At 43.9% G+C, this 27,656-nt stretch overlaps 2 protein-coding genes across 3 annotated transcripts in view; one reads left to right on the forward strand and one right to left on the reverse strand.

Moving 5' to 3' along the window:
- Nucleotides 1–27,656, forward strand: part of LOC127597570 (SRSF protein kinase 2-like) — a 446,193-nt gene that overhangs the window by 87,569 nt on the left and 330,968 nt on the right. The window lies entirely within an intron of this gene.
- Nucleotides 1–27,656, reverse strand: part of plxnb2b (plexin b2b) — a 171,222-nt gene that overhangs the window by 2,763 nt on the left and 140,803 nt on the right. For both annotated transcript variants that reach the window (XR_007961676.1, XM_052060665.1), the window contains exons 19-37: nucleotides 27,497–27,633; nucleotides 26,277–26,459; nucleotides 25,529–25,625; nucleotides 22,231–22,428; nucleotides 19,316–19,492; nucleotides 18,517–18,653; nucleotides 17,378–17,478; nucleotides 17,074–17,303; nucleotides 14,440–14,621; nucleotides 13,174–13,240; nucleotides 12,168–12,314; nucleotides 10,426–10,582; nucleotides 8,404–8,504; nucleotides 6,354–6,438; nucleotides 5,944–6,095; nucleotides 4,788–4,948; nucleotides 1,671–1,818; nucleotides 1,088–1,152; nucleotides 930–1,005 (exon numbers count right to left, since the gene is read on the reverse strand). Coding sequence is in view for 1 of the 2 variants with exons in the window: in XM_052060665.1 (XP_051916625.1) it covers nucleotides 930–1,005; nucleotides 1,088–1,152; nucleotides 1,671–1,818; nucleotides 4,788–4,948; nucleotides 5,944–6,095; nucleotides 6,354–6,438; nucleotides 8,404–8,504; nucleotides 10,426–10,582; nucleotides 12,168–12,314; nucleotides 13,174–13,240; nucleotides 14,440–14,621; nucleotides 17,074–17,303; nucleotides 17,378–17,478; nucleotides 18,517–18,653; nucleotides 19,316–19,492; nucleotides 22,231–22,428; nucleotides 25,529–25,625; nucleotides 26,277–26,459; nucleotides 27,497–27,633 (2,601 nt within the window). In the remaining variant the exon portion in view is untranslated. The remainder of the gene's footprint in view (nucleotides 1–929; nucleotides 1,006–1,087; nucleotides 1,153–1,670; nucleotides 1,819–4,787; nucleotides 4,949–5,943; nucleotides 6,096–6,353; nucleotides 6,439–8,403; nucleotides 8,505–10,425; nucleotides 10,583–12,167; nucleotides 12,315–13,173; nucleotides 13,241–14,439; nucleotides 14,622–17,073; nucleotides 17,304–17,377; nucleotides 17,479–18,516; nucleotides 18,654–19,315; nucleotides 19,493–22,230; nucleotides 22,429–25,528; nucleotides 25,626–26,276; nucleotides 26,460–27,496; nucleotides 27,634–27,656) is intronic.

Here is a 27,656-nt window from a genome sequence, read left to right on the forward strand (position 1 = left end):
TTTTTGAAATGACACCGCTTATATTAATTTGTTCAACAAGAGCGCAGTACGTTAATCAATATATTTTACCCTCGGCGGCATTCGTGTGAACGATTTTTTTAAAGAACATTTAAAAGCGCATATCATTGAATCTGTTGAACAAAAACGCAATGCGTAAATATATATATTTTTTTATAACCACAGCAGCATTCGTGTAAATGCTTGTTCGCCATTTGGAAAATATGTTTTTTAAAGTCAATTAAATTAAAACAAGGGCGGCCCGGTAGTCCAGTGGTTAGCACGTCGGCTTCACAGTGCAGAGGTACCGGGTTCGATTCCAGCTCCGGCCTCCCTGTGTGGACTTTGCATGTTCTCCCCGGGCCTGCGTGGGTTTTCTCCGGGTGCTCCGGTTTCCTCCCACATTCCAAAAATCAGCGTGGCAGGCTGATTGAACACTCTAAATTGTCCCTAGGTGTGAATGTGAGCGTGGATGGTTGTTCGTCTCTGTGTGCCCTGCGATTGGCTGGCAACTGATCCAGGGTGTCCCCCGCCTACTGCCCGAAGACAGCTGGGATAGGCTCCAGCACCCCCCGCGACCCGAGTGAGGATCAAGCGGCTCGGAAGATGAATGAATAAATTAAAACATACCAAGTTGAAGCATAACACGTGTTCTATTAATTTTGGAAAAACAGAGCAGTACATATTTACATTGACGGTATTATTCTTTTTTTTTTATTTTTTTTATCCACAGCTCCATTTGTCGTGCAAATGCTTGCTTTACAGCATTAACGCAAAAACACACCTGAAAAAGTCTTTTGATGATTTTAAAGGCATACAGAGGACTGACTCTGTCATAGAGCTAGCCTTGGCCGAAGTCACGTGTGTGTTTTTCACCAGGCAGTATTAGCAGCGTAAGCAAAGGAAAAATGCCGGCTGGATGTGTGTCTTACCCGCGAGACCTCTGCCAGATGAGTGTTCATGTCCTGGTCGCTGACGGGGACCATCTGTCTGATGCCCTTGTAATAACTGATGCACACATACACACACGGCGCTCAGATTGTGAAAGACACGACAACTTCTGCGAGAGGAAATTGCTGACGGCGCTTACTCATCCACCATCTTCTTGTAGGTCGAGATCTCCTTTGCATAGAGAAGTTTGTTACTCGGGGAGTCCTGTCCGCAAAAACAACAAATACTTAATTAATACGGAGGTGCCTCGATTTACAAATTCAAATTTGTTCCATGACAAGGTACACAACTCGGAAAAAAAGCCATAAATGGGATCTTAAATCATTTTTGTTTCCCTGCTGAAATTAAACTGTAATGTCATTCATCCGTGATCTGTAATTTGTGGTTGATGTGCCGTTTTTTTGACACGCAAGTGGCCATAAGATGAAGCCAAAGTCTTGTCTAAACAGAAATTGGCATCAAGGAGGTATGTGGAAGTGATGTCTCAACTGAAAGACAACTTTTGTATGTTGGGGAGGGGCCAGGTTTAGCCTGGGTTGTTGTGATGGTGAGTCTTGGTCAAAAATATATACATTTTCCCAAATTAAATTATTAGATTTGTTGTGAGATGAGTTTTAAATGATATTTAAAGTGGGTTTGAATGACATCTTAAATTATTAATAACTGCAATTCTAAAATGGGGGGGGGGGGGGGGAAGATGCCAAAACTGTGGTTTCACTTACCCGACTGAGTTTGTGCTCGGTCTTGGTGCAGGCGTCCATGAAGGTCTGTGCGATAACGGAGAGCGAGGCGTCCACCACTTCCGACACGTGGACGTCGAAGATGAAGTGGGGGTTCTTGAGGATGTTCACCCAGAAGCGCAGAGGCAGGCTGCAAAGAAATACATGGCAAAGCCGACTGAGCGTTTTTGTCAAAACAAACATATGAAGGGAAATGGGCTTCCCATCTTCCCTAAAATGTGCCTGTCAATGAGTCTTTATGTACCGTTATGTAACAATGAGAACGACCACATTGAGTTTCTAGCCCAAGACATGATCAACTGCTCTGGGTGAAAATCTGGAGCCACTTTTAAGCACCCATAGGAAAAACACTGTCCAAAACACTCTCATGAGGAGGCACTATTATACAGGAGCACCCACTAATACAATCTTCTTCACTCCAGGAACATCACGTGATGCCATCGTGAAGAATCTTGAGGGTTCTTAGCAGATACAATACAATACGATTCCCCCCCCCCCACCTCCCCACTGTTTTAAAATATTGGTGTGTGTCAAGTTCCGGGCGGCCCGGTAGTCCAGTGGTTAGCACGTCGGCTTCACAGTGCAGAGGTGCCGGGTTCGATTCCAGCTCCGGCCTCCCTGTGTGGAGTTTGCATGTTCTCCCCGGGCCTGCGTGGGTTTTCTCCGGGTGCTCCGGTTTCCTCCCACATTCCAAAAATCAGCGTGGCAGGCTGATTGAACACTCTAAATTGTCCCTAGGTGTGAGTGTGAGTGCGGATGGTTGTTCGTCTCTGTGTGCCCTGCGATTGGCTGGCAACCGATTCAGAGTGTCCCCCGCCTACTGCCCAAAGACAGCTGGGATAGGCTCCAGTACCCCCCGCGACCCTAGTGAGGATCAAGCGGTTAGGAAGATGAATGAATGAATGAATGAATGTGTGTCAAGTTCCTCCACATGTTCCATGTATTGAATGTTTATCAGCATTTTTGGGCCAATTTTTAGGGGTCAGGCTGGTTCCAATAGCGGGGGTCACCTGCTGAGTAAAAGAACAAGTTAATTTAATAAAGTGGATAGATTAGTCATGATCGGATCGCCGATTTTTAATTTTTGAAGTCACAGATTGGCTCAGAAATCCAGATCTTGGATAAGCTAACAATCTCCTTTTGGATTAAAAAAAATGGACGTAACCGTTGAACACATCGGAAGGCATTAAGGCACGTTGAAGAAGAATCAATAGCATTTCCTTTAAGTCAACTGTTAATCATGAATAATTCAGTGGAAGGTTTTAACGCCGTCTCACAATCCAAAAGCCAAACACAAGTGCTCCAAAAGGCAAACAAAAGGGATGTGAGCCGAGCAACAGCCCAGCCATGCTTGTCGGGGGCTTCGCCAAAGTCTGACCTTTAGAAGTCCTACACCAACTTTGAAGAGCACAGACGGCACACTGCACAATGCTCGACTACGCTAACTGATTTCCCATCTGAACAGAAAACACCCGCCTCATTCTTTTCCAAAATAAGCATGTATATATATTAAAAAAAAAAAATTCCCTGATCTGAGCGTGTGCCCGCCCAAGTGAGACATGAAAGGCGCAGAGTGTAAAATAAAACACACACCGGGTACCCCCCCCTCCCAAAAAAAAACCCTCAGGAGGGTGTACAACACCAGCATAAAAATAACACTGTTGCAACAATCCCACTATTAAATTAGCTTGGGACACAATTACCATGTTTGTTTGTTGTTCTGCCTCGTACACACATTCATATTTAATACGTGGCCCCGCATTGATTTGATAAACATGACGGCTGGATGCCGAGTGTGCGGCGGCGAGTAATTAAATCGCTCATCGCTCGTCCTTGCATGGGTGCGCTCTTCTCTTTCCCTCCCTCTCAGCCTTGCGTCAATCACATACTTCGACATGCAACACGTTGTCTGGGGCGCCCCAGACTGCGCCGGGCGTGACACTAATTTATGCGCGGGAGCGTCACACGGGAACGGCGGGATTGCAAATGCGAAAAGGCACTGAGGCGCATTTTTGCATTTGAAGGCATCTCTTTCTTGGATAATCAACTTTTGTTTCTTGGGGAGAGTTAGTTGCGAATACTGGAAACATTGTTGTGGATTAGATACCTCGCCGTGCGCGCTCAAGTGCTGGGGAAATTTGAGGCTGATGTTCAAAGTTTGAATGCCGTGCACAGGAATCGATGGAGGTTATTCGAGAACACCGGTTTTCAAAGGTAGTCGGGTAAAATATTTTCCTGCCGGACTTGTTTCAAAAACTAAAATGTTATTCAAGAAAAGAGTCACCATATTACGGGAGGAAAGTTGGAACATTAAGAGAACAACGTGTCAAGAATCAGTTTGCTACAACAAGAAAGTTGACATTTTACTCGAATGAAGTCCAAAATGACACGAGAAAAAAATTGGGAAACCCGGAAAACCAAATCATAACTTTACAAGAAAAAAAAATAGACAAGAGATTCAAGCTTTCAATATTATATGAAAAAAAATCATAATATTACAGGAACATGAAGAATTTTTTATTTAAAAAAAATTATAAGACTATGAGAACCGATTTTGTAACTTACGTTAACTAATGAGGCTACAAGAATAAAGTTATCAAAATAACGTTATGAGAACAAAGTCCTACATTACAATTAAATAATAAATGTAAAAATAATTAAATAAATTAAATACATAAATTAAATAATAAATTTGAAAAAAAGTCCCAAATCACAATATTACGATAAAAAGTAATATTATAGAGAATCTTTTCGTAACACAACAAGAGGAACGTCGTGCACTGAGCAGACGAAGGTTGCACGATTGTGTGGAAAATAAAAGTAATTCTATTATGGTGGGAGGTGGGGGGTGGGGGAGTTGGGGGGGATTTTGGAATATAACAAAATGTAAAATGCCACACATAATTAATGGCCACTCACAAAAATGTTTCTGATATAGTTCCTACAAGATGTCAGCAGACATTTTCTATTCAGTCAATATAGTTTCTAGCCACCAGATGGCGCCAAAGCAATATTTTGACATTCAACACCGCTTTGGCCTGAGGGCAAAAAACAAGTTATCCAAATGCACAAAGGTCCAGCTTTTTCACCCAATCTTACCTGTTGGTCTTCCAGATATGGATGGTCTCATCGTCCACGTTGTTGTGCTTTTGCGCCTGCTCGTCCAAGAAGTCAAAAAAGTATTTGACCGCTGGCGGCACCACCGCCCCACTGCACAGCACACTGCGGAAGAAATCGTCCACAAACTGCTGCAACGTTCCCTAGAAGAAACGACGACACCCAATGAGTCAGGGAAGCGCTGGCAACATTGGAATGCAGACGGGAAAACATCTGCATTCCACGTATGCAGACGTGAAACTATTTGAGTATTTGCTTGGGCTTAATGGCAACAACCAAAATAATCCACCCCTGTGACAACCCATTTGGAAGCTGCCAAAGCAACAAATCGACTGGTAAGGCAAATCTAAAGTGTGATGAAAAGTAATTTGCGGAAAAGAGGCAGAAATAACAATGGCAGATGGAGGCTAATGGGAAGATGAATATAAAAAATAAGCAAAAATGTGACACCGTGGCTGGATTTGAGAGTTGACTTCATTCTGTGATCGCGCTTACTCATAACTACCTACAATCGTGATCCCCACTGAGTTGAATGGGATTGCCACTAATCAGAATCACAGACATTTTTTTTGGGGGGGGGGTCACCTTTTTATCAGGGAGAATAATACTGCACTGCTCACATCGCATTGCACTTCATTAAAAAAAAAAAAAAAAAAAACTTCATGTAAAGACTAACAGGAAAGAAGTACCAATAATGCAGAACATTTTATTTTGTTGCTTTCTATTTGAGTATAGAATTATTACTTACTACTGTTTCCATGCAGTAAAATATTGTTCCAAAAACATTTCTGTGCGTCCGGAACGGTTTTATGTAATTTCAATTCAAATTAATGTATACGTGTGATTTGAGTTACAAATACGGTCATGGAATTACTTCAGACTCCGCTGTCAAGGCACCACGGTATTTTTTTTTCTTTTAAGTTGTGAGACTATGAGAATAATGTTGCACTTAGATAAGAATGAAGTCGTAATATTACGATAAAAATCAAAGAGTAGATATTGCAAGAAAAAGAGTTACTGAAACGAAGTCAGTTAGCACAAATGAGGTCAGATCAAACAACTTTTTTGGGGGGGGGACGGGGGTAATACAGAGGTGTCAAAGTGAAATAAATTGCCAAGAAGAGAAAGAAATGTGCACCTTGACAGAAAGCAGTCGAGTGAGATAAATCTCGGTGATGGCTTTGGTCATGGACTTGTCCTTAATGCTGCCCCGCTTGGACTTGATCTCATCTAGTTCATCAGTGGGCCTCACAAGGTGAAACACCTTGTCGTCTTCCAGCAGAGCGTTCCCTGAAACAACACGTTGAATCGTTACTCGCTGAAGAATCTCAACCGGCGTTTGTTGGCACTCGGCCGCATTTGAATGAACGTGCTCGGGACATCAAAGACACACGCTTTTATGAAATGCACATGAAAAGAAAGTGTTTCTCATTTGAAAGTAATCCAAAAAAGTGTGGCTCGAAATAAAACATGAATTAGCATGCTAAATGAGAACGGGGGATATGGGTGAAGGCCTGGAGGAAATGTCATCCTTTGGAAAGCACTTACGCTCCTCGTGGTTTTCCTGGTTCTGGTCGTAGTTCTGCTGAGTATGGAGCACTCGAGACAGGACTAAGGTGGCGTTGTCGCGGACCTGCAATGCAATGCCAACAACAAATAAACAACAACTCAGAAAAGACTTCCATCAAGGCCAATGGACAGGATACGAAATCAGACAAGACAACCATCAGGAAAAAAAAAAGACTAAAAATAGAGTGGAGGAAGGTGTTACGTACAATGACTTTTTTCAACAATAGTGTGGTGCGTGATTTGTTTTGTTTTTGCACTATTATTATTAAGATCAAAATTGTTTTGTGAGGAAAAAAAAGCATGCCGTAACAAAAAGTTTAACGTGAGTAAAATTGTCGAATTTGGGGAAAATAAAACAAAATCTAGACAAAAGTCAAATCATAAGAGAAGGGAATAGTATGAGTGAAACAAGCACAAAAAAAAAAATTCCAAGAAAAAAAAGGGAGGATTTTTTCTCAAAATTATGCGAATTGGATCGCACTATAATGATGAAGTTGTAACATTACAAAAAAAAGTTGGAAAGAATAAAGTTACGAGAAAAAAAATGTACAGGTGTTGATCAGGAGTATTTAAAAAAAAAATATATATATATATATATACATATATATATATATAATTATGAGAAGAAGTCATAATTAGAATTAGGTCCGAATATTATGACCATATAGTCACAATATTATAAGAATAAAGTTTCAAAGTTCAAGAATAAAGTTGGAATACTACATGAAAAACTGCATAAACTTGGGGCAAAAATATTTTTGAGAAAAAAGTTACACAAATTAACTTGTTCGATTGCAAGAAGAAAGTCGTAAAATGTAATGTTGCAAAAACCAAGTAATTTTTGAAATATTAAAAAATAATCCTAAATCAACACCAAAAAATTTAACCAAAAAAAGGTGCCAATATGAAAATCAAATTGCCATATCAATTTGAGAAACAACAACAACAAAAAAGTACTGAACTGCTGCGAAAATAAAGAGTTTTTCTTTGGCCCCTCCTCGTCAAGTTTAAAGCAAAGCAGCTCGGTAGTTTTTGCATTAATCAAATAGTCTGAGAGTACTCAAGGTCCTCTTCCGTGGCCCCCCCGAACTACTTCAGGACCGAAACAAGCGAGTGGACACAACAACCGCAGCAGCTCTTCCCCCCTGGGCATGTTTACAGGCCATTTTCTTCACAAACAGCGGCATTAGCGGGACGCAGGGGCCATGGATTCCGCTTTTAAGGGACAATGCCAGCGTTAACGAGAGCAGGGCACCGCAGAAGAAAGAAGATTTAATCGCATGAAAGGCGGCACAGAAGGGGGATATTTGCGGCTGACCTTTGTTTTCGCAGGGTCAATGCGGTGAAAGGAAGATTTAGAGGGCTTCTGTCACTGCTTGAGGCTTGATGCTGCTCAGGAGGGACCGCAGCGTTTTTCTCGCTTTTTATGGTGTGTACTTTTCAGTGTGAATAGTAAACAGCCATGGCAGTAGGTAAACTGGCGTGCACTGAATCGAGCGTGAAGCACAACCACTTCGTGGTCCAAGTACTCGTAAAGTCAGGAGAATTTAGTTGTAATATTACTAGAAGTGGCATCACAGTGCAGAGGTCGTGGGTTCGATTCCGGCTACGGCCTCCCTGTGTGGAGTTTGCATGGACTCCCCGTGCCTGTGTGGGTTTTCTCTGGGTAGACCGGTCTCCTCCCACATTCCAAAAACATGCAGGGCAGGCTGATTGAACACTCTAAATTGTCTGCACTGGCGACTGTGTGCCCTGTGATTGGCTGGCAACCGGTTCAGGGTGTCCCCTGATAGGCTCCAGCGAGCCGTGTGAGAAAAAGCGGATCAGAAAATGGACGGATAGATGGATGGATATTATGATAAGAGCAAAGTCGCTTAAGCTAGTATGTTAGCTGATGATCTTGATCGGCCTCATGTGAAGATGTTTTGTTGTTACTTTTTTGGTCACATTACGATTTTTTACAGTCTTGCTTGGTTTTGATCGACGATGAAAAAGCAAACGCGAAGCGTCAAATACGACCATTACGTACGTTGTAGTGAGCCAGCGTGTTGACGCGTTTCCATCGACCCTCTTTCTGGGACGTTAAATCCAGATCGGACAGAATTTGTCCCGTGGAGCCCGGGCGCCACTCTGTGGAGAGAAGAAGAACAGCTCACCACCACAGATGGGTACTAACCAGCCATCAACCAGGCAGTCACATGACCCCACACGTACAGTACAGTCAAGGCCCCATACAAGAAGCAAAGTTCTCAAAACCAGCCGAAAACGAAAAGAAATACATACATGTATATTAATATATTTATATCCAATCTGTGGCTGTGTGCAGAGCAGATAGCTGACTTTGTCAGAATTTTTCGAAAAGTAATTCCAAAAGCTGATTGGCAGCTCCACACTTTTGAATGGAGATGAGATTAAACCGCCGCGCAGACCTGGGTGAGGGCGCCGTCGTGGCTCATTTACAATTAGCGCCACATGAGAGGGTTATCGTCCCAATGCGCTACGAAAGGCGACAGATCTGCACTTATCTGAAACGCAGAACGGAATGAGATCGGCCTCGCGCGTGAGAATTGGGGTGGGAGTGGGGAGGAGGGGCGTGGGGCTGTCTTTGATGTGGCAAAAATGTCTGTGGAGATTTGAGCTTTTGAAGTTGGCTCCCCCTAGATTTGCAACTTCAGAACTTTGTTTAGCGAATAAAAGCTTTTCCTTTACGCTGATCTTGATTTCAAAACGCATTTTCAAAAGGAAGCAACTGTAATTCCTAACTGTCAGACAAGTTTAAAAGTAATACAGTGGTACCTCTACTTATTGTGCATAATGTAATTAAAAAAAGAATAAAGAATAAAAATCATGGTCATTAAGCTTTTAACTGCATCCTCATCGGTTTTTGCCCACTTTAGTTTATGTTCTCTCTCAGAAGTGGTTTTTGCCCGGTGTTTTGTAAAGAACTGATCCAAGGACGTTTGCTTATGTCGGCAACAATCCTTCGAAAATGTCCAAGGCAAACAAACATCAGCATAGTGAGCGATCGCCCGACTGGTGAACACTTTTTCTGGGTGATTCGCATTTATGTTAAACTATCGGAATGCCTCGTGGCCCGAGGGGCGAATGACGAGGACGCTGCATCGAAACATAGCTTATCTGTTTCTCTATGTCCACACGTAGACACATACGGTTGAAGTGCTTCTTAGCCAATGGGATGCCAGGATGATGCTCGGTAGTAGCCAATGGCAGAGCAGCTAGAAGTATGTTGCCTTCAGGAAACTCGGAGCTGGGAGTGGCAGCCCATACAGTATTTTTACCTTTCATATCTTTTGAATTTTTTTTCGTAACAAGAGGCGATATTTTCCTGTTGAGGTGTTTCGCAACTTGAACATTTTGTATGAAGAGACGTTCGTAAGTAGAGGTGACACTGCAGTTTAAAACTAACATCAAAGAAAAACTACTCGCCCTTTAGTTTTCAGTGCAGCAAACATGCTCATGGTTGTCTTCTCTGGTCATTAGCCATGATTTAAGCTACATGTTGCTTGCATCAGCTAGCATCTGCCTGGTAAAACTAACATATTTATTGAAAGGAGGAATTTGAAACTAACAAATTGAATGAAAAGGATATTGAAGGAATTAGCACCAAGCTGGCAGATGCTTTCCTATTTCACGGATAGTGACTTTTCTAGATCGGTTGTTTACATCAAACTTCCTCTCGCTAACATAATTTGGTTGCCTTATGCGGTGGCTGGAAAAAAAAGCCGAAGAAAAAGCACTGTGCCCCTTTTGAGGTTACACTGCGTTTGGACGGAGGAAAAAAACGATCAGCCGTAACTTTAAAAGAGACATATGAGCAGCTAAGTGACGTTGTCGCTCTATTTAGCTTTTCTGAGCCCTTTGATGACTATTCTTTAAAGTGACATGAAACTGCTGAACGAGTTCTGCTAACATTGAAAAATGATGGCCATGCTTCGTGGCTGCCCCGCCCCCCCCCGCACCCCCCTCCTCGCGTTTAATTAATTGAAATTGCGAAACCTCAGTGCCATCCGACTTTCAACTCTTGACTCACCCAGCGTGACGCTGTCCACCTTGGGCCGTGCCGAGTACGGCAGGTTCCTGTACACCTGCTCGATGATTTTCTCCTTCACCTGCGATATGGTGTCGCAGCTCAGAACCTTGACGGGCGTCACATCGGGGCCCTCGCCGTGCACCAGCACTTGCAATGTCTGGCAACAAGACACAAGGAAGTCTCAAACACACACGGAGATTCAAACATGGCCTCGCGTACACAAAAACGAGTTAAGCGTAGGATATAAGGTCATCTTGACAAGAGCAATTCTTTCAAAAAGATATAGAAATAAAATAACGATGGGCAATGGGGCTATTTTTATTGTGAATGTGAAATCCACTACTTGTAATAAAAATATATAGATACTGTATATTATAATAATAAGTTCAATGGGAAGTAGGCCCTTTTACAAATGTTCAAAATGTAGTTCAGCCTTTGTAATTTCCTGTTTGCAAGGAGGATGGCCCACTGCAGCATACGAGATACTGGGGGAGGGAGATAACAGGGTGCAATAAGTGAAGAATGTGGGTTGCAAGAAAATGGACCGCTGCAGCGAAGTGGAGACTAAGGGCAGGGCACCTATATGGCTGCTTCATAAGTGTTGTTTTAGCATTGTTGTCTTGCTAAGTTTCGAGTTTAAAAAGTACAATGCTCAGGATTTGAATCGTGAATTCCAATTACTGAATTCCAATTACTCTCCAGGAAAAGGGTCAAACTTGCCCAACTGGGTATCACGTGGCCTCCCACACGAAAGTCACATGCACGCACAGGCACGCACACAGTTCTGCAGTTAAGTTGTGGTTGTCATGGTAACTATACTTTTGTTCTTGCTCTCTCTCTCTCTGAAACACACACACACACACGCACACACACACACACACACACACACACACACACACACACACACACACACACACACACACACACACACACACGGGCGGTGGCACTTGATAGTAATTCTGTCACCTCAGCCCGGCTCATGACCACGGCTCAGCGGGAGCAACTTGAGTCACTCGGCGAGGAACTAATTGACCACTGGATGCAATCAAAAGAATGGCGAGGGAGGAGGGGACGTTAAGGGGAGCAGGTGGGGCGGTGACAGGGGTGTGGGGCGGGGGGGACAATCCAATCCTACTCGCTCTGCATTTTAGTGTCAGTGTGATGAGCAGCCCATGAAATCCAAAGTAATCGTGGAGGCCTGTGAAATCAAGTCCATGGGAGGTTCCGGGGGGCAGGGGGACTTTCCTTGCTTTTTACACTGTAATTCAATCACAGGAAGAGATCCATCACCGTGGGGAGACACGGCATGATTGTTGGCTAATTCTATAATTGTCCTTGACATCGCCATTACCCACCGCCATTTTTATTTCATTTATTATTGTGTGTGTGTGTGTGTGTGTGTGTGTGTGTGTGTGTGTGTGTTTGTGTGCGTTTGCTGACTTAGACGGTGTTCACATTCGTTTTTTTGTTCCTGAAATGCAGGACAGGAAAAATTCCAAAAGGATACAACAGTGATGTGTTCCGTGTGAGAACCGGTTGCCCTCTGTGCTTTTTGGCACCCTTGTACATGACACTAAAAAAATGGATGTCAGACAAAATCAGCTGGTGTCCTCAGGGCGATCTCTTCCGCCATGCATCCAGTTACCATGGCAACCGTAAAGTACAACCAGGCAATCTTTCAGCAGCTGTTATAATAAATATAATATAATATATAATATAAAATAATCGCACGCCCATCTCACCAGCACAGAATACTCCACATCATCGCCCAGCAGACCCGTGTCGTTGAGTGTGTACTTGGCTTTCTTCAATCGGGCGTCGACGGGTCCTTTCTCGATCTGGTGCTTGATAGCCCGGAAGAGTTTGTACAAAGGCTCGCCTGCCGAGTCCTGATGCACAAACGATTGATACAATTCAATGCATTGTGATTATTTAGGGGCTAAAAATAAAGTAAGTACCCTGGGAAATTCGAAAACCATGCCACATTGAATGCATCACTCAGAACAAGACAACAACAATAAAAGTTTACCACAAACACCTGGCAAAATTGGACAAAAAGTGGAGACTGAGGGCAGCAAAAAAATGGAGCACTGTGACAAAGTGGAGAATGAGGGCAAAAAAAAATCTATTGCTTCATTCAAGTGGAGACTGCAGGCAGTGAGAAAACAGAGCATTGCAGCAACCTGGAAAACGGACAGCAACACCACAGAGTGCTGCTGCAGATTGGAGAATGAGAATGAGGGGAGTGAAAAAAATGGACAGATACTGCAAAGTGGAGACTGAGGGCTAGGAAGAAATGATGTAATGACATGGAAATGGAGGGCATCATGGAAAAAAAGAGTGCAGCAGCAAAGTATCGAAATTACATAACAATTATATATACAGCTGTAGAAAAATGGAGACTGTGGGCATAATCAACCCACGGACTGAGGGTGGCTACAAAATCATCCGTTGCAGCAAAGTGGAATCTGAGGGAAGCATGAAAACAATGCTGCAGCAAAACAGAAAACATGGGAAGCACCATACTGGACTGCCACAACTAAGTGGAGACTAAGGGCAGACAAAAAACGGACCAATGCAGTAAAATGGAGAATATGGGCAGCAAGAAAACAGGCAATGGTCTGTTACAGGAAAGAGGAGACCAAAGGCAATGAGAAAATTGTTTGCTGCAGTAATGTGGGGAATGCGGGCATTTTGACCTCAATGATCCTTGCATGGCGTATGCATCTGACTGAAGTGTGTTGTTACCTTTAGGAACTGGTAAAGGCAGATGGACATCCAATTGCACAGCATCCTTTCTACCACTGTCTCGGATCTAAAAGACAAATTATAAGACACAATTGACTATATTTATGGACAGAAGACACGTCGGACCCGTTGTTATTTCTCAGAGGCCATAACGTGGGAAAAAAAAGATTAGAATACATTACGGCAATATATTCTAACAGTTACAATAGAACAAACACATTTCAGACCTTTTTAAAGCACTCCAATCGAATTGATGCCTTATTTCTTATATGGATCGTTGACCACAGGTCATTAAAAAACATAACGTTAATAAAACAATGTAATGTTCAAATGCCAGCAAATAATGTCAAGGCTGCTGAAAGAGTGCCTATATATTTTTTTTCAGTGCTCCTTGGTCAATTGTCTCAGTGACAGCTTGGAATGCGGTGACGTGCATTCAAGACAGCGTTTGTCCACAATGTTGACAAGGCATTTCTGCAAAGCCCGTCAGTGTCAGTGTCGATCAAACTACTCCATACTCAGCTGACACTTTGATGCCTCGTCATGACAGATATCCACCGGGCGGTAGCCTCGGTTGTCCCGTACATTGATAGTGGTTAGCATGCCTAATTAGTTGTGTTTAAGAGGGGTAAGCGTGTGTGTGTGTGAGTGTGTGTGTGTGTGAATTGGGGGGGGCGAGGAGGGGGTGGGGGCTCATGTTGGCGCAATGACCTAATCAGCATAATGAGCCTCTCCACTGAGGGATAATTAAGACGTGCATTTGTTTAACAGCCAGTGGCTAAGTGGCAAAACACGGCAGAGAGTTCAAGTGATCTCGGCGCATCTTCTGCTTTGGACGCGTTGACCTTCACGGGATCATTTTGTTCGGGAGATGGAAAAAAATGACAACATATATTTATATATATATATATTGTTGTGTATATATATGCCCTGATAGATTACCCCAGAAACTGCATTCAGTATTTCCAGGATATTTATTACGGGAAATTGAAAATATACAGTAAATTCGTGTCTCCTTCTGACAAAAAAGGCTAGTTAGCTAATTAGTTTTCTTTATATAATGGAAATGTTCCAACTTACCCAACTGAATATTCACTAAATTTCTAACGATTACCACTCGTGTCTCAGGCTTGAGGAATAGAAAATGAGAATGAATTTGTATTTATTATTAAAACAAACTATTTTGCATATGATTTTTTTAAACCTCTTCTATGAATGATGTGGAGGGTTAAAAAAAAAAAAGACTTTTCAGGTTTCTTCGCTCACCGTCGCAGCATGAGTTTCGGGTTTTTGCTGTGCACGTATTCCTCCATGAGCTCCAGCAACAGCGTTCGCATGATGTCCGTGTAGTACTCCAGCTTGCCATGTAGCGCCACCGTCAGCAGGGAAGCAAAATACACCTTGGCCCTCGCGTTGAAGTCATGACTGCGCTCCAGTGTGCGGATAAACTACAAATGGCGACACAGAAAATGTCAGTGAATAAGCAAAAGGACTCTGTTGGTGTCCAAGAACGGCAAAAGGGGAGGAAATATTTACACAATGTTTTCCGCCGAGAGTTTCAACATTGGAATTCAGAAAATGTTCAAAATGTGTCTGGTTTGGCTAACATTCATTCGGCTCTTTTGTAGCGGCTCGCCTGTTTTCTGAAGCTGAGCCACGATTGGTTGTTACCCGAGACCTGAGCAACTATGATGTCATTTCCAGGTGACAAAAAGTAGCAAAATAGCCGCCACCTGAGATGGCTACAAACGGCTAGATTTTGCTGCTCTTATATAATATTCCTCCGAATGCTATGTTTAGTGTCACAGGGCGACACATCAAACAGATTCTTGAAAAGAAAATGTGGGGGTTGACTTCTCCCTACAGCACTTTGTCTGAAACTGTGGTTGTTTTGAAAGTGCTCGATAAATAAAGTTGACTCAAAAAGCCTTTAGCTTCTCGCACGAGCCAGCTAGCTGCCTGTTTGTCACTTGTGTTTGTGTTCTGTTTTAAAATTATACACCACATTTGTGGTTGTTTTACACTTGGAGGTATCTCTGTAAATGGTTGAAAAAAATGTATGTATATCATGACCAACTGCACATCAATAATAACGAGCGTGGTAAACATGGTTGTGCTCCACAGTGAGGCTTAGATAAAACACAAATGAGAGGCAGGGGAAGCTCTCCCAGATTTGCAGTTAACACCTCCAAGGCTTCTTCCGCGCCAGCCCTGTTGGATTATTAGAAGCCTTCCAATCTGCTGCTTCGCCGTGTCGACAACCGTCTAATATTGGACCCGTCAGCATCTGACAGTGGGCGCCAGGGTAAGACAGGCCGAATTGAAAATAGAAGCCAATAAAGGATTCCACGCTGAGATGTAGGAGTGTGAACAGGCACACACATGTGGGTTTAACAAGAGGGAGCGAAAAGATTTCACGAAATATTTAAGACCAAAGCGTTACTTAGATGAGTTGCTTTCTTAGGGTAAATTAAAGATATTCATAGAAGCAAAACAAATCCACTTTTATCACCTTGTGGGATTTTCCTGATGAAAGCATCAATGTTAATACTCCCCCCAAGACGAGTTGGCACGTTAGCATGTCGACGTTAGCAGGTGGAGCATAAAATTACAGCAAACCCATCTACACTACGTCATTGTTGGTAAGTGCCGGACTAATGAGATGACATCATCGGTCGACAAGTCCGTAACGTGCTGGAGGGTAGCATTAGCTACGTAGCATGGGGAGGGAACACGGTGGAACCCTTTCGGGGAAAGCGGTGAGTACATTCATTCATTCATTCATCTTCCGTACCGCCTGATCCTCACTAGGGTCGCGGGGGTGCTGGAGCCTATCCCAGCTGTCTCCGGGCAGTAGGCGGGGGACACCCTGAATCGGTTGCCAGCCAATCGCAGGGCACACAGAGACGAACAACCATCCACGCTCACACTCACACCTAGGGACAATTTAGAGTGTTCAATCAGCCTGCCATGCATATTTTTGGAATGTGGGCACCCGGAGAAAACCCACGCAGGCCCGGGGAGAACATGCAAACTCCACACAGGGAGGCCGGAGCTGGAATCGAACCCGGTACCTCTGCACTGTGAAGCCGACGTGCTAACCACTGGACTACCGGGCCGCCGCGGTGAGTACAGTGAACATTTTATCATGTTATCCGGTTACAGGTTATCATTATTTGCGCATGAAAGGGTGAAAATGTCACAACAGATGATCCATTGGCGGTAAAGGTGATCTGCGCGTCAGTTGTTGCATGTAACACCATTTTGCTGGTGTTGACTATTTTTCGTACGTAAAACACAATTTAGTTCATTTCATGCACCCACTGAATTTCACATGCAAAATTATATTTGAAAAAAATCTATAAAATTATATGAAAACAACAGAAAAATGACAAATCCAAAAAAATACTTAAATAAAATGTAGGTGAAAATCTGCACCGTGCTCACGCAAGATAAAATATATAAAATAACAAAATAAAAAAAAAAGAACATAACACGCATAATATGAAAAACAATCTCTTTCCGGAAGTCGCAATCTCTGCAACATCACAGCACATTTCATTTGGATTTGATCCAGACGGTGCATTTGCCGGTACTCTCAATTTTAAATGGAAGATCCCATCTAACATGTTCGGCCCCAGTTATCTCAGCCGAGGCTTGAAATTTGTTGCGTGTATAATGGATCTTGTGCTATTTGCTCGGAGCAAGTTGCTGCCTTTCCTGGCATTATGCACCTTCCACGCGGTGTTGCTGATTAATTCAATTTTGATGTGCTTGAAGCAAAGCCGTCTTGGTTAACCCAAAAAAAGCTTGTCATTATTCTGCAACAATAGCAATAATTGTGCATTGTCCTTCCGTGATTACGTGGAATCCAAGTCGGGAATTAAAAGCTGCGCTTACGTTGATTAGGAAGGTCTTGGAGTTGAGGAGGTTGGAGAACTGGTTGAGCGCCTGCGTCACGGTGGCCCGCCGAGCCTCCGGGATGTCCAGCTTGCCGGTGATCATCACGTCATTGGCGCCGTCTTTGGAGGGCAAGAAGAAGACGCGGTCTGTGTAGGTCTTGTAGTCCAGGAAGGGGATGCGACCCTCGCTCAGGTCGTTGGTGTGGTCCTCCATTTCGATCATCAGGTCTGGCGCACAAAAGCAGTGGGAAAATAATATTACGGCAACTGCACCGGTACATTCATCAATTGCTGTCACATACCCGTGAATTCTTTCTTGCAGCGGTCTCGCACACTCTCCTCCAAGTTCTCCAGCTGGTGCTTTACCTTCTCGTACTCCCTCTCGGCCTGTTGACTCTTCCTCCTGCACACACGCGCGCGGTTACGGCGTTGCTCCGACATGATTCCGATCAACACATGCAATGGCGAGGGGAGGGGGGGTGGATTAGGCTTCCTGTTCAAAAGCTTCATTGCCTAAATCCAGTTGTTGTGCACAGCTCTGCGGCGTCCAAATATTTGCCTTCGTTGACTCCGCCACTCTGACTGACGTTCAGGTTTTGTCAAACGAGTATTTGTCGCTGCTGTTAGTATTGGTATAAGGATTTCTTCATTTTGCCGGCGTGTCAGTCAGCCGAAAACTCGATGACGTGGCAAAGACACAAGCACCCCGGAGAGCTTATGTATAAAGACAGACTGAGCTGGACGATCGAACGAGCAGAAGCTTTTCGAATTTAAAAAGCAATAAGAAGCGATAGATAGACACAGAGCTGACATGATCGTCATACGAGGTGATCTGAACAAGCAATGCGTATTAGGGCAGAACTATTAATTGCGTTTGCCATCGCGATTGGATAAAATGCCCTTTTGAAAAACGCGGGCGTCGCGGAAGCCTTCAGAGCAGGCAGAAAGTTCGGTAACGTCTCACAAGACATTGAGGCGAGCGTCTAACACGCTTAAGCATTTTCTCCTCGCAAGGTTAAAAAAACAGCTTGTGTGTCAGGGGGGGCACACAGTGTAAGTGTGTTGTCTATTTTGTGACACTTTGGCTGCTGAAAAAGGGTTTTGAAAAGGGCTGACTTTGATTTACGTGCCTGTGACATTTGAGCGCACACACACACACAGAAGGCGACAGCGTGCGGCGACTTGAGCCAGGACGGAGTGAAAAGGCATCAGTGCAAAGTTTCAAGCTGGCAAATATGAAGAGGAAAAAGAAATAAATACATTCGCAAATCAAATTGTAATTTTGAGGGGAAAAAAATGTACGATATGGATGTGGCATAAAGTTCAGCATCCGAAATTCGGTGAACAACGGCGTTTGAAAGGATGACATTGCGCGAGTGTAGCTAATTGGCGCGCAGTACGCCACGGTGGTTCGTCGCTCGGACGAAACAGAGGGACTTACCTGTAGCAATAGACGGAGATGGCAATGATGAGCAGCATGGGCACAATGACGGCGGGGATGATGATGTAGAGCGACAAATCGTTCTTTGTCTCGTACTGCACCGAGCCCACCACCCACTCTCCTTTGCCAAACTTGATCTGGGGGAGGGGGGGGGGGGGAAGGCGGCGAATAAAAATAGGGCGGAATGTTATTATCAAGCGTGTTTCGGACATTTATTAGGGTCACGGTTACAAATGGCGACGGATGAAGCAATCGATTTCATTGCGCTGCGTTTTGTTTTTTTTTTGTTTTTGCAGAACCGCCGTGGGGCCTTTGAGTGTTTTAAAGTGCGGCGACTTGGTCGGCCAGTATTGAGTGAACAAATCCATGACTGTATTGTGTCTGACACTTAAATCAAGCCAATTTCCTGGAGGGAGCATCCTGCGCTGTCTCCAGTCCAGCCGTGTCGCTTTTTCATACAGTGCTGAAAATGAAACAATAGTTCACCGAGAGCGGAGTTGACGGCGGCCGTCATCGCCAGCGTAGCACGGCGAGGAATACAGAAAATGTGAACGAATCACATTTATGAAATTCATAGTCAGTCGAGGCTTCGACTCAGTCTTCATCACAAGGGGTGAACGTTGACAAGTACGATTTACTGCTTCTTGGGCTTTTGAAGGGCTTTGTTTTATAATCACGGAAAAAGTAAAATCAAAATCCAAAAAGCATTTGCGAAACATTTTGCGCTCGACGTTCAAGGTTCCACTGTAATTTCGTGGCTTTCGTGTCAAAACGGATGGAGCAAGAACACGTTTCTGACCATCAGATCCAGCAGCTCGGGCCGAGCTCGGGCCGAGTGTCGCGGCGGTGCGCGAGGCTTGGTGGAGGGCGGGTCCAGGAACAGCTTGTCGTCCTGGAGAGTGTTGACCAGACAGGGAACGTCGCCCACAAAGGCCTGAGCCTCTTTAGCTGTCATGGCTTTGGAAAAGCCTCGACCCTGCGCGACAGACAGCGGTAAGTCACGGAAACAAACGAACGAATTGTGAAGACAACCTTTCGTGCGCGACAACATCCAGTTTTTCCTACATCAACGACATGAATGAGAGAAGAGTGTAAATGATGAGTTTAGAGCAGGCATGTCCAAAGTCCGGCCCGCGGGCCAAATCCGGCCCGCGGTCGAATTTCATCCGGCCCTCGGCCCCCGTCATAAAATCAGTGCCGTCTGGCCCGCAGGTTGGGCGCAATGGAACACGTGTTGCATTGACTGAGGTCTCGTAGACTGGCGAGTGATGTTTCATAGAGTACTGCTTCCCTCTAGTGGCTAAATGAGTAATAGCATTCACTAAATGAGTAATAGCATTTAGACACTAGAGGGCATCACTGACGAGTTAACAAGACATCACTCCGTGTTTATATTGACTGATATGTCATATTTCAAATTCCTGTTTCAAATGAACCAAAAGAAATTCTTAAGATTGTTGAAATTAAAATAAAAATGGAAATGTGAAACAGACTGGCTTACTAAAATTTGTTGAACAATATTGTTGTTCAATGTAAAGAATGTCAGCCAAGGTCGGCCCCCCGACATTTTACCACATAAAATCTGGCCCCCTTGGCAAAAAGTTTGGACACCCCTGGTTTAGAGCGTTCGATTCCGGCTCCGGTTTTGCTGTGTGAAGATTGCATGTTCTCCCCGTGCCTGCGTGGGTTTTCTCCGGGTACTCCGGTTTCCTCCCACATTCCAAAAACATGCATGGCAGGTTAATGGAACAATCTACGGTGTGATTGTGAGGCGCTAATGGTTGTTCGTTTATGTGTGCACCCTGCGATTGGCTGGCAAACGGTTCAGGGTGTACTGCCCGAAGATACCTGGGATGGGCTACGGCACGGCCACGACCCTCGTGAAGATAAAGCGGATTAGAAAATGGACGGATGAATTTAGACTACTTTTCTGCACCGTAGTTTGAATGCGTGAAGTGTCACTCAAAAAGAATTGAGGTTGTGATGTAAAATGGCGGGCGGCCCGGTAGTCCAGTGGTTAGCACGTCGGCTTCACAGTGCAGAGGTACCGGGTTCGATTCCAGCTCCGGCCTCCCTGTGTGGAGTTTGCATGTTCTCCCCGGGCCTGCGTGGGTTTTCTCCGGGTGCTCCGGTTTCCTCCCACATTCCAAAAAACATGCGTGACAGGCTGATTGAACACTCTAAATTGTCCCTAGGTGTGAATGTGAGTGCGAATGGTTGTTTGTTTCCGTGTGCCCTGCGATTGGCTGGCAACCGATTCAGGGTGTCCCCCGCCTACTGCCCGAAGACAGCTGGGATAGGCTCCAGCACCCCCCGCGACCCTAGTGAGGATCAAGCGGCTCGGAAGATGAATGAATGAATGAATGTAAAATGGCTGACTTGCAAGGAGCTACCACCAACCTCAATTGTAAACGATGACAAAAACTTGTTGTGTGTTCGGAGGCGATAACTATATACTGCATATATATTTTTTCAATCTAAGGGGAACCTGTCGTTGAGGATTAATCGTGCGTGAAAGGGTTAAAGGCATACGGGTTATAGGCCAGCGTATTATGTGCGTATATGTAAGAAGGATTCAAAGCGCATCTTTAGCTGTATTTCCGAGTAGGTGAGAGGCAAGCGATGCTTGAGCTTATTAAGTACAAGGACGCTTCTTGTAAAATGTCTTACTTTCGACTAATGGCCTCAGCGCATCAGATCAGAAAGTTCTCTTTTTAAGCTGCGTGCAATTTATATGTGCATTTCCAGTAGCTGGGCCTTCGCTTCCGCTAATGGATTCTGGAGGATGATGAAGAGATGACTCATTTGCATTAGCTGTGTTGATACAAAGAAAGGCTTATTGAGGAGACGTTATGGCCCCTACACGCACGCCCAACACTGACTTACAGGAGTCAATAAGCCGCTAGAGCCGGGATAATTAGTATAGAACGTATATATATTCACATTTATTCAGGTCATATTGCAATGACCTATATTGAGTTTGGCGTCTTAACTATGATGGATTTCTGTTCCGGGGTTTTGTTTTTAATCAGGTGCGTGTGTTGAGATGGGCACATCATCTCTTCCGGGATGTTGGACTAGACACTTGGCTTAAAAAAGTTGGCTGAACGGCTGATGTAATGTAGCAAGTAAAAACACACAAATATAAAGTAATTTACATGTACCAGTAATCCCGTTTACCTCTAATTGGCCCGTTAATCCTCGTTTTCGAATGCACAACGAGTTGTTCTCTTTCCACTCGATTGTGTTCAATTGTGTCGAATGGTAATCCCTTCGCTTTCGAGATTGCGTGCATTTCAATAAGAACCGCAAACAACACAGGAAGTCACCAAAATAAAACCAATGAAATTCCAGCTCCATACATCACCCGTCACCCCCTTGAATGGATCCGTCAACTTGACTGAATTACCAGGCGGTAAAAAGGATGGGATTAAATGTCTAATTGCGGCAGACGCTTCCTTGGACCTCCCAAACAATCCCGCCGCCGCGTGAAAATAATCAACATGCTCCACTATTATGCAAGCGGAACTGCGACGGGGGAGGAAAAAGTGTCATACTTTCACTTTCCTTTTTTTTTTTTTTTTTTGTCCCGGCGTCACGTCAAAACGGTGAGTCAGCAATAACAAAGTTCCTCGCACGGAAAGCGCAGCGTCAACAACCAACAACGTGCGACTCGCTTTCGATTCGGCGCTTAACGGAGCGGCGTTCACTCACAGGGACAATGATGATGCTGGCTTCCGTGAAAACTTTCTTCGGCAGCTCATAAAAGACGGGGTCCGGGTGGTAGTCGAAGTTCCTCAGGTCTTTCTCCCAGTTGTCCAGCTTGATGTACGTCCTGGTAACCCGACTCAGCGAGTCGTTGACCGGCGGCGAGCGGAACTGGATGACCGTGTCGTTCTTCTCGTGAGCAACCTGGCGCCCCGACGGCATGAGGGGATCATAACATAGGTTAGGGTGATATAAAAAAGGCATTCAAAAGGATATGAGGCGGTATATTAGGTGTCATTAAACAGGCGGGCTTCCATTTATGCTGCTTAAGGCTGACAGTGCGTGTTTCATGTGGTGATTTTTTTGAACATCTGAACCGATAATTAACTGTGACATGCTATTCGGGGTCAATTTTGGACAAAGGTATCCTTCTAATTATTGTGCGCAACCAATCGTGAACCGCTTTTCACTTTCTACCATGTTACTTGATTTCACCCTAACAGCTAGATAAAAAAAAAAAAAAAGACAAGAAAAATTGTGGATATGGGTCAAATTAGACTCAGAACAGCCTCGGGGTACATAAACTTTGTAGCACCAATACAAATGAATCATTTGTGTATGTATTCTTCTTTTTCGTTGTATGTTTCATCACACTTCGGGGAGGAAGAAAGACGATGATATTTTCACTGGCGTCCAAAATCAAAACGGATCAAATTTGACTGAAGGCGGTCGGGTTTGGGTTTGCAGTTGGAAATATTGGGACAAGTTGAGCATTCGTGAATGTCGAATTTAACAGCTTTTTTCCAGAGCAGATTAAGACGAAACGGCGAGATATTGCACGGGGGCGGGGGGTTACGGTTATAGGTTGCGAATTCCTGTTTTCATGGTAATTTTAGCAAACGCCAGAACTGCAGTGACTCACTTGTTTGTTGTTTTAATAATAAACAGCCATACGAGGTGATATTTTCGTCACTGCGTGTTGGCACCCGACAATGTGCTTATTTTCTTGCGTCAACATAGCGAGTTCAACTCTTCAGTCACACTGGTGGCAAACTTTCACACCACCACCGTCAGCGCCTCCATCACCATCTGCTAGCGACAGGGTGCAATGTGCCCTTTCCGGAACGTTCTCCCACTAAAAATCCCCTGGACCAAAACATTAGGTACACAAGCTATTAAAAAATGTAATAATGGTCAGTTTGGACTGACACTTTCAGAGAGGTATTGATGTAACATTTACAACATATTTATGATCGTGGTTGTAGTTTGCAGCGGTACAACCAGCGACCTTTATCAAGCACCCCCAAAAAATTATGAAGGGTTGACCTTTTGGAGCTGAGTTATTAAGACGTTGATGTCTTACGGCTAGTCATCAGATATACTGCCATGCGCTACACGTGCGCAATGACGGAAAACAGAACGTTTTGCATCTGTGGAGGGCATTATAAACAGTTTGAAAGTGAAGCCTGCGCGAGCACAAAATCTTCAGGGTTCTGTGAGAGAACAACAAAAATGAGAGGAAAAGCTGACGAGAATGCCAGAATTTTTATTGTAGTTAATCAGCGCTACTTTTAATGGTTGCCGGTGTGCGCGTTGACTTGCATTTAAGATGCATTGGAATGGGATTGGTTGATTGGGGTGTGCACATTTGTACAACACTATTATTTATGTTTCTTTTTTAACTTCCCCTCTCAATGACATTAAAAAAAACAAACATTTATTTTTAATTACAAAAAAACGGCATTTGAAGCCTGGTAGTCTCTCCACAAACCACAATCATGACCAACATTAAAATATAGTAGCATCAATGGCCTAAATGTTCATCAAAAATGTGGCGAAAGTATTGCGGCAAGTATTAACCCTAACCCTAAACAGTATGAACGTTAACAGTGCAATTAATCTTTGGAAAATACCCAATACTGTACATCAAAGAACTGTCCTGAAATACATCAATTAAGATGAAGACTGGAAAATGTTATTCCACGCAACAGAATCTGGATTGAGATACATTTTGAAGTACCGGTAGATGTGTAGTTAACTGAAAAAAAAATCTATCTGTATCCAGATGATTTGATTTTGTGCAACCAAAAGTGAGAAAATTCAACAGACCGATTTTCTTTCCCACCGAAATGTGCACACAAGTAAACATGACATTCAATTAAATACTGTATTGATAGGGGAAATGTATTGGACTTAAATGGTCAATACAACTGAATTGTACTCGGGCAATGATTCTTTTGCATATCACTAATGAGACTAATAACACAAATCTCTTGGTTAGTTTTTTTTAAACAGTCCGCAAAAACCGAATGCGCCACTTCCCGTCTCTTTCCAGGCAAACCTTCTGGACCGAGACCTACCAAATTTCATGCTCCAAAGTGAAACTACTCTAGCTTAAGGGAATGTCCCTCCCAGTCCCCCACCTCCAAAATATGGGAGAAGTCTCAGAATGGTATTTTTTGGGGACGAAAAAAAAAAAAACTATTATCGCTAAGAGTCTGAGCAACAATGCACTGTGCATGTTTATACCGGCAAAAAATATTGAGTGTAAACATTTCGCTGGAGTTCAACGACTTCAAGCCCAACAAGCTTAAGAAGGTGACCAGCCGAGGCCTTTGAGATAACACGCATCTCAGCCACTTCTGTTGCCCGCCTTGGCAACAGAAGAGTTGGCCCCGAGCGTGCAGCGATAAAGAGCGACGCAGCCACATAATCTCCCACAAACCTTAATACCGGCATTAAATTGAGCCCTGTAAAGGAAATGATCAACATTTTTCTGCTGCTTAGCACCGGCCGCTAACACTGGAGGACAGCCGATCCGCTTTGAAGTCACCCCGCCGCAGTCAATCCCGCTTCCTTAAGCTCGGAGGGGCGCGTTTTTATTTTGGCGCTATCTGCAATCTGACAGGTTTGGAAGGATTTATGCACTGCGAAGTACGATGAGGTAATACTGGTTTAAGTAATCTCCCGGGATCTGTGGAGGCTGGCGCCGAGTGCGGGGGTTGAGAGAGAGAGAGAGAGGGGAAGTGTGTCGGCGTGCAACGTCGGCGGAAGAAACGCTTGACGAGGTTTGAATGAATCACCGCTGTCTCCTCGTGGGCTTGCGAGATGGATGGACAGGCGGGAAGAGATTTTAAAAAAAAGGTGGGTGGGGGGGGGGGGAGAATGCATTCAAGAGAAAATGAAGTGAGGGAAGAAATGATGATTGCCAGAGAACAGATAGATGGGGACAATAGGGCGCATGGTGCAGATAATTATAGGGAATTGAAAAAGAAATGGAACAACCACACACACACACACACACCTCAAATGATGTCAAGTTGTCTTCTCCCTGGACCATCATGACGGCTCTCTGGATGATGTCGAAACCCGAGCCAGTCACCACAATGTTTCTCCCGCCGCTGCAACACAAACATGACAACAGACACGCATGGACACGCTTACAAATTGCATTCCGGTGATGGGGACACATCAACAAACAAAAGGCACAGTTAGAATCATTAGCGTGGGAAATACGGGCTTGATATTAGAACAACGTGGATGTCAGGCAGTGCCACCAAAAGGAATTGGATTTCATTTTTATCTTGTTTTTTTTTTTTTAATGAGCTAAAAAAAAAAACTGTCACTTAAGCCCCTATCCCACTGAGCGATGGCGAATAATTCACTGACAAACTAATTCACTCACCAATTAAACGATACATAAAAGCATTATGTGCTGGATTTGTGAGTCAAACACTCAATGTGCCTCGCTCGCTCACTCGCTCCAACTAAAAAGCTCATTCACAAACTTAAAAATTCACGACCATTTCATCAATCACTCAGTCAGGTCACTCACTCGCTCGCTCAATGGCGTGCTCACTCACAAACTCAAAAATCAACGTACAAACTCACTCACTGAGGAGTGGTTGTTGTGGGCGAATGAGTGAGCAAGTGAGGTCGTTGTGAATTCGTTCATGAGTTAGCGAGTGAGTGAGCCAGTTTGTCATTCAATCAGAAGGGAAGTAAGCAGGCACGCAAAGCACGACGGCTATCGTGTAAAGTGTAGCGCTGACCAGACAAAGCTGGCTTTGGGCTGGCATTCCAGGACGGTGGGGTTTTCCAAGAACTGGAAGGCACTGTGGATGTGTGTCACGGCAATCCTCCCGTACTTTACTGTGACAGCGAGCGGGTCAGAGGGCACCTTATCAGCCAGATACTTCCCCGTTCTGCAGGTGATATTGTCTCCAAAGTGCTCCCTGTCGACAGTGGAGAGGGAGGGGGAGGGAGAAACTTCATTGGCGGCCACAGGTGAGAGGTAACGCCGGGTCGTCGCGGGCCAAAGTGGAAACGGGCTGACAGCTTGTTAAATTTTCTCAGGCTCGTTATTTTTGGCCGTTCCCTCTCCCTAAAATGTCACAGCGGATTGGTATTGTGGGAATGCTGGGATGTCATATGTGACACCAAAGTTAAGGTCATAAGGGAGGGGGGAAAAAGTGAGGCTGAGATTCAGTACAATATGACGATTGAGCAAAGATAATAATGCTAACTCCAGGGAGCTGTTCATTCTCTTTGTATTTTGACGACGTGACCAACTTTACCGCTTCAAACTAACCAATGTGTAATTTCATAACTTTTCCCTGGTAATGTTATGATTTTATGCCCAATTAATATTTTGGGTTATGATACAATGAATGGATAATACAACATTTTTGCTAGCAAAAGATTTATTGCGATATCTAAATAACTCACAAAACAAAAATCATAAGAATAATAATGATAAATATATGATAACTATTATTTTTAATAACGATTATTGTAAGAGATTCATATTAATGCCTAAAAATGTGAAAAAAATATCTTGACAGCTTTATTAAATCAAATTCCGATGAGTATGTCTGATGTTCCATAAAATGTTGACTTTCTTCTTTTAACATCTTGAAACATCTTTCTTTGAAATATTACAACTCTGGTTTTGACATTATTCTCAGAAATTTAGGACAAGCTCTACATTAAAATTAACATTTCGATATGTTAATGTTTATGTTAACCTATCTATCAAACAATCCGACGGTTGAGCTAGCTAGCTAGCTAGCTACCTAGCTAGCTAGCTAGTTATAAACACCCACACACATATATTACACATACAAATATATATTTTTAACCTCTGTCTGCCTCTTTACGCCTTTTGAAATTAATTCAAGATACAGAATGTTAAAGTTGCGCTTTGATTTTTGTCCATCTGTGGCCCCCGGAGGAAAACTATTATTAATATCTACTGTGTGCAAATCCTTACACAGCACAGCCCACATCTCCGATGGTAACCTGGATGTCTTCCTTACTGCCCGTGTCCAGAAAGCGTCCTTTAATTGTAATGAGGGTGCCTCCGGCTTTGGGCCCGCGACTGGGCGTCACCGCCTCGGGGATGGGGTTCTGTCGACGAGAAGGAACATTGG

This window comes from Hippocampus zosterae, chromosome 3 (assembly GCF_025434085.1).
Source record: "Hippocampus zosterae strain Florida chromosome 3, ASM2543408v3, whole genome shotgun sequence".
Classification (NCBI taxonomy): Eukaryota; Metazoa; Chordata; class Actinopteri; order Syngnathiformes; family Syngnathidae; genus Hippocampus; species Hippocampus zosterae.